Source organism: Staurois parvus, unplaced genomic scaffold (assembly GCF_062004578.1).
Source record: "Staurois parvus isolate SC_StPar_1 unplaced genomic scaffold, SC_StPar_1.0 ptg001034l, whole genome shotgun sequence".
In the NCBI taxonomy this organism is placed as follows: Eukaryota; Metazoa; Chordata; class Amphibia; order Anura; family Ranidae; genus Staurois; species Staurois parvus.
In genome coordinates, this window is record NW_028318830.1 from 892,746 (window position 1) to 905,141 (window position 12,396).

Below are 12,396 nucleotides of genomic sequence, written 5' to 3' on the forward strand. Positions count from 1 at the left end.
ACATATAGACAAGCCTGATGCATTTTGGAAACAAGTTCTGTGGACCGATGAGGTTAAAATTGAACTTTTTGGCCGGAATGAGCAAAGGTACGTTTGGAGAAGAAGGAGCACAGAATTTAATGAAAAGAACCTCTGTCCAACTGTTAAGCATGGGGTTGGATCAATCATGCTTTGGGGTTGTGTTGCAGCCAGTGGCACAGGGAGCATCTCACGAGTAGAAGGAAAAATGGATTCAATAAAATTTCAGCAAATTTTGGATGGTAACTTGATGCCATCTGTGAAAAAGCTGAAGTTAAAGAGAGGATGGCTTCTACAAATGGATAATGATCCTAAACACACCTCGAAATCCACGGGGGATTACATCAAGAGGCGTAAACTGAAGGTTTTGCCATGGCCTTCACAATCTCCTGACCTCAACATAAATCTATGGATAGACCTTAAAAGAGCAGTGCGTGACAGACAGCCCAGAAATCTCAAAGAACTGGAAGACTTTTGTAAGGAAGAATGGGCAAAGATACCTCAAACAAGAATTGAAAGACTCTTGGCTGGCTACAAAAAGCGTTTACAAGCTGTGATACTTGCCAAAGGGGGCAGTACAAGATATTAACTCTGCAGGGGGCCCAAACTTTTGCAGACGCCATTTTTTTGTTTTCTGTTATTTTGAAAGTGTAAATGATGGAAATAAAATCTAACTTTTGTTGACATATTATAAGAATGTCTAATCTGTAATTTGATGCCTTTTGGAGAGTTTTCCATCTTTCCTTGGCTTCTTTATGCACATGAATACAGATTTTTAGCTGGGGTGCCCAAACTTTCGATCCCCACTGTATATCTATTTTGGGTATATATTTCATTTAACCTGGTGTGTTTGTTTTTATTGGCAGACCAGGCACTTGTTTTTGCAGAGTGTGTTGCTGTTTTAAGCACATGTCACTCTATATTATTTAAAAGATTGGAGTCTCACGTTTAAATTATTGCTTATTAATGTATATTTATTCACCTATATTTGTGTATACACTGATTTGTTGCATTTGCATAGCGCTTCACCATTTTTTGTTATGATTTACACATCCTGAGATATAGGGAATAGGTGATAGCAGCTGGCTATTTATTAGATAATTTCATAGTTGAGCGCAGGAGGATATTTCAATTTTAACATTCATTTCACTTCTTTTTTTATTGACTGAAAGGGTTAACTGCGTGAGGGGAGTGTTTTACTAGGGGGCGGGGGGGGGGGGGTCTGTACTGCACGGGAAACCGCTGATCGGGAGAGAGAAACTCTTCTCTCCGGCTCAGCGTGTCAGGAGCTGACAGGGAACTGACAGAGAGCAGAGCTACTGCAGCCCTGCTCCCTGTCAGTGATTGCCGCTAATCGACGGGACACAGCCGGTAACGACCGGCTGTGACCCGACGACTGACATCCGCGGCTGTGATCAGCGGGACAGGTAGGGTGGTGGCGCACCTCGCACGCGCCCCCTACCTGTTTTGCAAACACACATTTTAAAACGTGGTTTTGCCCAGCCGTGCCGCCCTGCCAACGTATTTCTACAGTGGCTGGGCAGCATGTGGTTATAGGCTAAGTTCACCTTTTGCACCATGTTACACTTGTATTTAGGGTGTACCATGGTGCAAATGTATCCCCTCCACCCTCACACTGCCCCTCCCCTGTGACAGCGGATGGTAGTTCTTATCCCCCCTCAGCTATTGTTACATTTAAAATCGGCACAACTGTGCAGGGCTCTGCCGCATGGCTGTGTCATTCATTTAGAGCCGGGGTCTCCAAACTTTCTCAGCAAAGGGTCTGCTTACTGTCCTTCAGGCTTTAGTGGAGGCCAGATAGTGGCCAGTGGGATTTGCAAATGCCTAAACATCACTGAGCATAAACAAACCACCATCATTGGTTTTTAATGGGAGGAATAGTGCCCCATTGTTGGTATCAATGGGAAGAATAATGCCCCACCGATGGTGTCCCATCATTGGTGCCAATTGGTGGAATAGTGCCCCATGGGCCAGATAAAGGCGAGCAAAGGGCCACATCTGGTCCCCGGGCTGCAGTTTGGAGAACACTGATTCAGAGGTATCCGTGAATAATTGAACTGCAAGTCCCATCTTCCACTGCAGCAGACGGACCTGTAGTTGTCATTGGAACATGAGTGCAGTAATCGGCACTCTCGGAGTCCATTGAATCTTCCTCCAGTTCTCCGACAGAGATGTGCAATCAGAGAGCTAGAGGAGCCTGACTTTGCACCCTCAGTTCGCTGATCGCAAGTGCAATGCTTTGCAGGCTTATGTTAAATAAATGTACTTTTTTTTTTTTTTTTTTTCTGTAGAACCATGTGCATTTATTATTATTATTATTATTATTAATTACTTTTATACAGGTGAATCTAGCCTTTAGAGCAGTGGTTCTCAACCTTCCTAATGCCGTGACCCTTTAATACAGTTCCTCATGTTGTGGTGACCCCCAACCATAAAATTATTTACCCAGTAATTATAATTCATGAGTGTCGTTTTACCTCCAATACTGCTGCTTTCAACACAGTAGCTGCTTTCAACACAGTAGCTGCTTTCAACACAGTAGCTGCTTTCAACACAGTAGCTGCTTTCAACACAGTAGCTGCTTTCAACACAGTAGCTGCTTTCAACACAGTAGCTGCTCTTTACACATCGGAAATATGTGTTTTCTGATGGTCTTAGGCGACCCCTGTGAAAGGGTCGTTCGACCCCCAAAGGGGTCGCGACCCACAGGTTGAGAACCACTGCTTTAAAGGGACTCCGTCACTTTCCACAAAATAATGCAAAGCTTGGCGTTTGCAGTAGAAGATGGCAGATACTTGCCTCTCTGACAGCAAGTCCAAACTCTATTATCAAGCTGCAGGGATATGCAAAGTCTAAAAAATGTATACGTTTGATGTTGGTGCCCCGCACTGCAGATCCTCTCACCAGCCCCATATCACAGTAGTGACATAGGGGTTGGAAGAAGGAAATGCAGATCTGGGTGGGGGTTGCGGGCATTTGACACTCCTGGAAGTGTCAAGTTATGAAGACTATGTGGGGTCATGTACTGCCTAAAGACAGCAGAGTTTGGGCTTCCTGCCCACCAGAGAGGTAATAGTGTCTTCTGTTGCAGGGGAGTAGGGTATGCAAACAGCAATAAACTGTGTGTGTAAGTTCTAAGGAAGGAGTACTCGCCCTCACCTGGACATATTGTTTACTGTGCTTTGTTCCTAGGGGGAGAGAGACATCCATACTACTGTGTCAGCTAAAGAGAGACGTCGGGGATCGCTCTGGTGGCTGCGGCAGAGTTGCCTCAGTCTCTCCACATTCAGTCATGGATCTCCAGGCTGGGGAAGAGACCTCTGGAAGCCGGGGACGAGGAGGACCTGTGCTGCACATTGTGGTGGTCGGGTTTCACCACAAGAAGGGCTGCCAGGTGAGATCTGTCATGTTGACTGACATATGTTTTGTCTTTTTTTTTGAGGTTTATCATACAAGTCCTGCAGTGTGTGTTGTAATTGTACTACCGATGTTCATTGTGGTAGGTGTCTTGGAGCTACTCAAAAGATACACGCAAATGGTGACTCTTTTTTTAACGATCATAAAAACAATGTTTGGAATATGTTAGTTGTGTGCATCTTATATCTGGCTGTTGCCATAATGCATTGTATGTGTGTTTTTTTTTTATTCTTTTTTTTTTTTTTTTTTTTACTTTTTTTACTAAGGCCCTTTGCACATGAACGTAATGTAATGACTTACTAATATTTATACGCAGGTTTTTGCTTGCAGAAAGATCTCGCGTAAAAATGCAAGTTATGTTTCTTAAATACTTTGCTTATGCAATGGCACAGACACATAAAAATGTGTACGCCTTCTTCATTTTTCTCTGTTTGCCAGTGTATCAATGTACATGTATGTACATGTATGTACTTGAGTATACAGTATACATAAAAATGCACCCTAAAATTGGGAGTACAGCGCTATAAAAAATAAATACATATGGTGTATACAATCAGTCGGATATGAATCCTACGTAATAGAGTCCTATAAACTGAATGGTAAACAGTCCCAGGTAATACGACTTCAATCCAAACGAGTGTGTTCCAGTATCCCACATGAAGGTAAAGAAAGATTGCCCACTCACCGGAAGCGCAATCTTAATGCGTATATAGAGATCTCATGTAGCCGAAGGTCCTGTGAAGGTATAGCCTGGTAATGGGAGTATCCTCTGGTGGTCTCTCAGATGGCAGGTGCCGGGGATAATGGTCTGGTCTAACACTCTTACTTCTCCAGCCTGGACAGGTACCTGGAATACTGGGCTGAGGTGTGGAGGCTCCGTGCCAAGTAGTAAAGATAAAAGTGCTCATAGTGTAGTATTGTAAAGCTTTATTTAGATAAAAGTTAATGAAGTAACAATATGAGCATAAACGCACAGGGTGATTGTGAGTAATAATAAGATCCTAAATACACTGACCAGTGGAACCATGGGGTGGCCGCCGGACCTCCTGATCCGGCGGCGTGACGTCAAGGCGTGCAAGGGCTTCTCCTTGACGTTTTTACACTGATTGCTTTTACACCCATATAGGATGTAAAAGCAATAATTTTCTCTTTCTCTCTGTTTGCATTCTTGCAGTCATTGAGAAGTACTGAGTGAGCTGTGATTGGTCACAGCTTGTCACATGGTACAAGGCTGTTGTGAATAGCCCTGTACCATGTGACCTCTGTGATCATTCACAGATTTCACACGTAGTAAGCAATGATGTCACAAGTGACATCTTGCTTACTACTTTGCATGTGATCACTGATTGGCCTATCGGTGATCACATGATCGGGACCTCGTACAGAGGTCCAGTCCGACGATCGATGTTTCTCTGTGTCCGGTGGACACAGCAGGCACTGGATCGTGGTGCTGCACGCTCCCGGGGAGTACACACAAGCAGGGTGCGGGGAGGCCATTTATAAACGGCCACCGTGAATGAGAACACTACAAGTTTTTGACAGCCTTGTCGGCTTGTAGTTTTCAATGAACTACCACGGCGCTGTGAAGTTCACTGAGTCTTCCTATCAGTAAGTATCTGCTTGCCTGTATGAGGCACAAACACACAGATACACTGACAGGTCTGCAGGAGCCCTGCATGGCACCAGCGATCCACTGATCACTGGTGCAGTGCATTAGAGGCTCCAGCAATAAAAAATAATAAATGCACATTTTTTTCACATGCAAAAAAAATGTGCATTTATAATTTTTCTTGTTTAAAGTTTCCTCTATTGTTTGGAACCTGTCATGGGAGAGAAAAGCAGGCTGCTATTGACCTCTGAATTTGTTCATTCAATAAATGTGTGTTTTTTTTTTTTTGTTGTTTTTAATTTTTTTGTCTGTCTGTGTCCCCTTTGGGACAGCTTTAAGGCAAAATAGCATTTTTAAATGTGATCAATGTATTTTAAGCTGCTGTGGATGTGCACTGACATGTCACCTCCACAGTCAAACCACATACATATTATTATTATTATTATTATTATTATACAGTATTTATAAAGCGCCAATAGTTCGCTCAGCGCTGTACATTACAAAGGGGGACAGAACCTGTGACAACAATACCAATACAATGCAAAACATGAGGGGATTGAGGGCCCTACTCTTTGGAGCTTACAATCTAGGAGGGAGGGGATGGTGGCACAAGAGGAGATAGCTGTGGGGGATGGAGTGGTAGGAAGAGTGGAGGAGGTCGGCAGGTTAGCAGGGGGTTGGGTAGGCTTCCCTGAAGAGATGGGTTTTCAGGGTGCGCCTAAAGGAGAGGAGAGTAGGTGATAATCTGATGGGTTGGTGCAGGGAGTTCCAGAGGATGGGTGACACCCTGGAGAAGTCCTGGAGGAGGAGACCAGGGAACTAGAGAGAAGGAGGTCTTGTGAGGAGCGGAGTGTGCGTGTTGGGCGGTACTTGGATATTAGGTCAGTGATGTAGTTCGGGGCAGTATGGTGGACGGCTTTGTACGTCAGTGTTAGGATTTTTAATTTGATCCGTTGCGCAATCGGAAGCCAGTGGAGGGATTGGCAGAGGGGGGTGGAGGACACTGAGTGGAGGCCAGTGGAGGGATTGGCAGAGGGGGGTGGAGGACACTGAGTGGAGGCCAGTGGAGGGATTGGCAGAGGGGGGTGGCGGACACTGAGTGGAGGCCAGTGGAGGGATTGGCAGAGGGGGGTGGCGGAGACGGAGCGGTTGGAAAGGTGAATGAGTCATATAAATGACAAATTATCTTGTGGTGCCAAAATAACTTGTGACAAATAAAGTTGATACTTCCACACCAAAAACAATGCAGGAATTTCCAACATATATAACAGCATCAATTTTTTTCAAATGCTGAAAAAATACTTATTTTTTTTCTTTGCTTGGGCCACAGAAAATGGTACACTGGTGAGAACATAAGCAATGCTTGTTTGAAATGACAAGTGTTCATTGAAATAAGTGAACAATCAGATATTTTCCTCCAGAGAATATTGTATTACTCCTTGTGATATCTGTTACACAGTAACAATAGACCACACACTTCCGAATACTATGGAGCAGGTTGCAGACCGTATTTATTCACAAAGGCTGGTTTCTGTCCTGCGTATTTTTAGGAATGAAGATACTGTTTGGTTTGCAGTCTGGGGAAAATGCTGATCTTTTATGCTGAAAATGCGGTCTGTTTAAGGAAACTAATTCTATTTCTAAAATTTTAGACTCTATTTGTGACTTTGTGAGTCGTGCTAGAAACATGTTTTATGATTCTTTGGAATTACGATGAGATTTAGAGAATAAGAAATACTTGTTATCTTGGCAAAATAATAAAGATAATACCGTTCCGGTAAATTTGCACGCTAATGTATGGGATGTAACCCTACTATAAGCAACAGCAAAGGGTTTGGCTGGAGTTCCACTTAAGAATTAGTCCTAATGTCATTTTTGTTCTTTTGGATTGTGTTCATTTTTTTTTTTTTTTCTTATACTGTATGTCTGATCATGTATCATATTACAGAAGTTTGAATATCATTTCGTTTGGGCATTTCTTTTTTTATTAACGCCTGCTTTTTATTAAACAAAAGGGTGCGTGGTCATTGAAAAGGGTTTTGTAAAAAAATTTTTTGCAATACTAATAATTTGTGCTTGAGGTGATTGTAGCCGTATTAGTGCATTTGCGACAGAAACAATTGAGTACTGTCCGTGATACTTTTTTTATTTGCACTAACATACAATTTTGAGGACAAGCTTTCGGGGTATGTCCCCTTCTTCAAGGTCCAAGCAGTACTGTACAAATCACAAAGAAACTTTGTGATTTGTACAGTACTGCTTGGACTTTGAAGAAGGGGACATACCCCGAAAGCTTGTCCTCAAAATTGAATGTTAGTGCAAATAAAAAAAGTATCACGGACAGTACTCAATTAATAATTTGTGCCAATGAGTTAAGTGGTGGTAAAAGCTGAATGTTTTTTGCCTTCCCATAGCACCCCCAATACTCACCTGAGGCCCCACTCGATCCAGCGATGTGCATAGGAGACTCCGATGTCCCAGGACTCCCTCTCCTCATTGGCTTGCAGCAACAGGGGCAGCCATTTACTCCTACTGCTGTCAATCACAGACAGTGAGCCAATGAGAGAGGGGGGGAGTGGGGCCGGAGACTAGGCTCTGTGTCTTATAGAGCGAGCATGCACCAGTGCCCCCAAAACAAGTGGCTTTCTGTTGGTGGTACTGGTCAAGAGGGAGGAACCAGGAGCGCCAGCGGCAGATCCACGAAGAGGAGGATTGGGGCTGCTCTGTGCAAAAGTTTTGCACAGAAAAGGTTTTTTTTCTTTTTTTAAAGCCGGACCTTTAATACCACTTTAAAGTAGTATTAAACTCTGTTTGTGTTTTTGGCTGAATGCACTGATCACAATAAAATGCATTGCTCAGTAAACTATGCAGTTTACTGCTTTCAGTGCTGCTGGCCCCTGCTTTCTCAGTTCTGTTTCCCTGAACATCTGGTCTTAACAGTGGACAGTGCAGTCTCCAGTTAGTCTGTTAACTTGTATAAGGCAGGAAGCGGAGGGAGGAGCGAGAAGCTAGGGAGTGCCTTGCCATCCTAGGCCTTGGTGCTGTGTGTCTATTTATTATCGATCAATTTTTATTAGAGTTTTATAAAAATAGGTACAAAACAGGTGTTTAGTGGTAAGTACCACATACCATATCAAAAACATAAAAGAGCAGTACAAAATTTGTTCAGAGTTTAAATACAAGATAAAGAGCAAGAAAAATGTTGCCGCATATTGCAGTCTGAGAGCGGAACCAAAGAAGTTCAAAACCAAGAATTCCACGCTTTTATGGACATTGGGTATTTATCCCTTATGGTGGCTAATAATTGTTTGTTTACAGAACTGGTTTTATCTAACTCTGTATTTTCTGATGGGTTAGATGCTATTTGTCATTTCTAATGTCTAGTAATCATTTTCCTAGCAACAAGCAATATGTAAGTGACCATATGGACTGTGTTTCTATTGATGAACATATTGTATAGAATAGGGAGACTCAATTCTACTTCCTGCATGCTAGGGTGGCTCCATAGAACGCCGCAAGAGAAAAGAGCCACCTTAAACCGGAAATTACTTAAAGGTTTAAGACTGTTATTGGCATACTGTATATATTGTGCATTACCAGAGGCATGAGGCATGAAACGGCAGCTGTGCCTTTCCCATTGGCTCTGAAAGTACAGTTATCCTTTTAGGCACTCTTCTGGAACCTTTCCAGTTTATTCTTGCCCCTAAATGATGTTCTCCTCACATATAGTACCTCTTAGGCGCCTACTTTTTCGCTTTAGTTCTTTTTTGAACATACTTGTATTGCAGCAATTTCTCTAAGGTATTCCAAATTTGCTCTCTATTTACAACACCATCAATTAAAAGGATTGCAGAGTGCTCAGCTTTTATGCAACACAATTCTCAAGAGGTATTGAGCACTCATGCACCTCAGTAGACAGAAAATGCAGTTTTCCAGAAATATCAGACTTATGAATGATGAATTCCATAAGCCAGTCCCTTCATGCAGATAAATACCTGTGTTCCCAACTACAAATCGGTCATGCATTTTTATTTTCAAATGTGGCCTTTTTTTTTAGGGCTTATTCACACAAATGAAGAGGGCTGAACATCATATCCTGCATTGCCATCTTCCTCTTGTATGTCATGTAAGGCCAGCTGTCTCTTCCGAGTTCTAGCACCTTGCCTTCTGAAAGCATAACTGAACTCTCTCAATCAACATGCACTATTTTAAATCCTTCTGTTAACAGTAACTAGATAGAGATATACATACACACAATATAATATACCTATCATTGGATTCAGGTGTATAAAATCAAGCACCTAGGCATGCAGACTGCTTCTAAAAACATTTGTAAATGAAATGGTCCCTCTCAGGAGCTCAGTGAATTCGAGTGTGGTACTGTGATAGGTGGTCACCTGGGCAATAAGTCCATCTGTGAAATTTCCTGGCTACTAAATATTCCACGGTCAACTGTTAGTGGTATTATAACAAAGTGGGAACAACAGCCACTCAGAACTTGCCAGCTGTCTTCAGAGTCAATAGCTAAAGACCTCCAAACTTTGTGTGGCCTTCAGTTTAGCACAACAACCGTGTGTAGAGAGCTTCATGGAATAGGTTTCCATGACTGAGCAGTTGCAGCCAAGCCTTACATCAGTGGTCTCCAAACTGTTGCCTGGGGGCCTGATGTGTCCCTTTTTGCTTGACTTTATCCAGCCCTTGGAGAACACTTCCTCCTACTGACACCAACATTGGGGAATAATGCCTGTCAATTATATCAACAGTTGGGCACTATTCCTACCACTGTCCCAATCAATGGGGCACTATATTTCCCACCGATACCAATGATGGGGCACGATTCTTCCCACGGACGCCAATGATGGGGCACGATTCTTCCCACGGACGCCAATGACGGGGCACGATTCCTCCCACCGACGCCAATGACGGGGCACGATTCCTCCCACCGACGCCAATGACGGGGCACGATTCCTCCCACCGACGCCAATGACGGGGCACGATTCCTCCCACCGACGCCAATGACGGGGCACGATTCCTCCCACCGACGCCAATGACGGGGCACGATTCCTCCCACCGACGCCAATGACGGGGCACGATTCCTCCCACCGACGCCAATGACGGGGCACGATTCCTCCCACCGACGCCAATGACGGGGCACGATTCCTTCCACTAATACCAGTGAATAGGGGCTTTGTTTGCTGCCATTGACGCAAGAGCATTTTCTACTCCCACTGTCCAGCCCCCACAAAGTTTGAAGGACCGTAAACTGGCCCTTTGTTTGGAAAGTTTAGAGACCCCTGCCTTTACATCACCAAGTGCAATGCAAAGCACGGGATGCAGTGGTATAAAGCACGCCACCACTGTACTCTAGAGCAGTGGAGACGTGTTCTCTGGAGTGATGTATCGCACTTCTCTGTCTAGCAATCCGGTGGATATGTCTGGGCTTTGGCAGTTGCCAGGAAAACGGTACTTGCCTGACCTCCTTATGCCAAATGTAAATTTTGGTGGAGGGGAGATTATGGTGTGGGGTTGTGTGTGTGTTTTTTTTTTTTTTTTATTTTGGAAATTGGGCTTGGCCCCTTAGTTCCAGTGACAGGAACTCTTAAGGCGTCAGCATACCAAGACATTTTGGCCAACTTCATACTCTCAACTTTGTGGGAACAGTTTGGGAATGGCCCCTTCCTGCTCCAACATGACTGCGCACCAGTGAACAAAGCAAGGTCCATAAAGACATGGATGAGCGAATTTTGGGGTGGAGGAATTTTACTGGCCTGCACAGAGTCCTGACCTTAACCCCATAGAACACCTTTGGGATGAATTAGAGCGGAGACTGCGAGCCAGGCCTCCTCCCCCGACATCAGTTACTGACCTGACAAATGTGCTTCTGGAAGAATGGTCCAACCTTCCCATAGACACCCTCCTAAACCTTGTGGATGGCCTTCCCAGAAGAGTTGAAGCTGTTATATCTGCAAAGGGCGGGGCCAACTCAATATTGAGCCCTACAGACTAAGACTGGGGGGCCATTAAAGGTCATGTGTGTGGAAAGGGCGGGGCCAACTCAATATTGAGCCCTACAGACTAAGGTGTGTGTAATCCATATAGTAACAGGACGTGACTTTGTTACAGGGTGTGCAGATTGGCTGAGTGCAGGACTACGGAGTTTACCTGTTGAGTGGAGAAAACTGCTCTTGCAGCTTTCTCTGGGTTTTGGTATTCTTTGAAGGGGCTCTGTAGTTTGGAGGTTCTATAGTGTCTTGGGCGGGATGGAATCTCCAACTTAGTGTCTGGGTTTTGTGGAGGAACAGCAGGGTGTGTGGCCAGCTGCACACAGCCCTTAATATGGAGGTTTTGGAATACCTCAGGTCTCCACCCAAGAGAGACAGAAGGTCTCCTACTGGAGTCAGAGAGGCTGCATGTGGCAGCAGGAGTATGAATGTCTACAAGAAAAAGTTAATTTCCTGAGGACTAGGCCAGAGGAGCTGTGTGTCCGAGAAGCTCTATGCTGTGTGCCTGGGAGAGCCGGCGGTAAGAGGGACCGGTATCTAGAGCAGCAGTGCTGCTGATGAATTGCCAGGTGGGCTAGCATTTTCATTTGGATTGTGTATATTTGTCTGGAGAACTTCTGCACGGGAACCTCATGTTGGACTTGTGTGTTTTTGTCTTTCCTCTTTAATAAAAGTGGGCCACCCAGCCCTAAAATATAGCTCCTGACTGGCGTGAACTCATTTGAAATTACATCTACCACAAAGCTAAAGATCCCCCATGTCACAATATATATAATTCTTAAGTTGCTTCCTGGTTTCTGGTCTAGGCCAAAATTATTATTATTATACAGTATTTATAAAGCGCCAATAGTTCGCTCAGCGCTGTACATTACAAAGGGGTACAGAACAATTACAATACAATGCAAAACATGAGGGGATCGAGGGCCCTGCTCTTTCCAGCTTACAATCTAGGAGGGAGGGGATGGTGGTACAGGAGGAGATAGCTGTGGGGGATGGAGTGGTAGGAAGAGTGGAGGAGGTCAGCAAGTTAGCAGGGGGTGGGGTAGGCTTCCCTGAAGAGATGAGTTTTCAGGGTGCGCCTAAAGGAGAGGAGAGTAGGTGATAATCTGATGGGTTGGGGCAGGGAGTTCCAGAGGATGGGTGACACCCTGGAGAAGTCCTGGAGGCGGGCATGGGAGGAGGAGACCAGGGAATTATGACATACATACCAGGAGTCTTCATGGGCATTTTTTTTTTCCTTTCTTGTAGCGGAGGGCAGGAGGAGCAACTAAGCAACTCCCTCCTCCCTGCATACCTGAGCTAAGGGCAGATGGATTCCAGTAATAGCTA

General features: G+C 44.4%; 1 protein-coding gene across 1 annotated transcript in view; it reads left to right on the forward strand.

The window, feature by feature from the left end:
- The window catches only part of AVL9 (AVL9 cell migration associated), a 106,001-nt gene that overhangs the window by 5,822 nt on the left and 87,783 nt on the right, over window positions 1–12,396 (forward strand). The window contains exon 2 of the mRNA XM_089657840.1: window positions 3,232–3,433. Coding sequence (XP_089513966.1) covers window positions 3,332–3,433 — 102 coding nt within the window. The 5' untranslated portion in view covers window positions 3,232–3,331. The remainder of the gene's footprint in view (window positions 1–3,231; window positions 3,434–12,396) is intronic.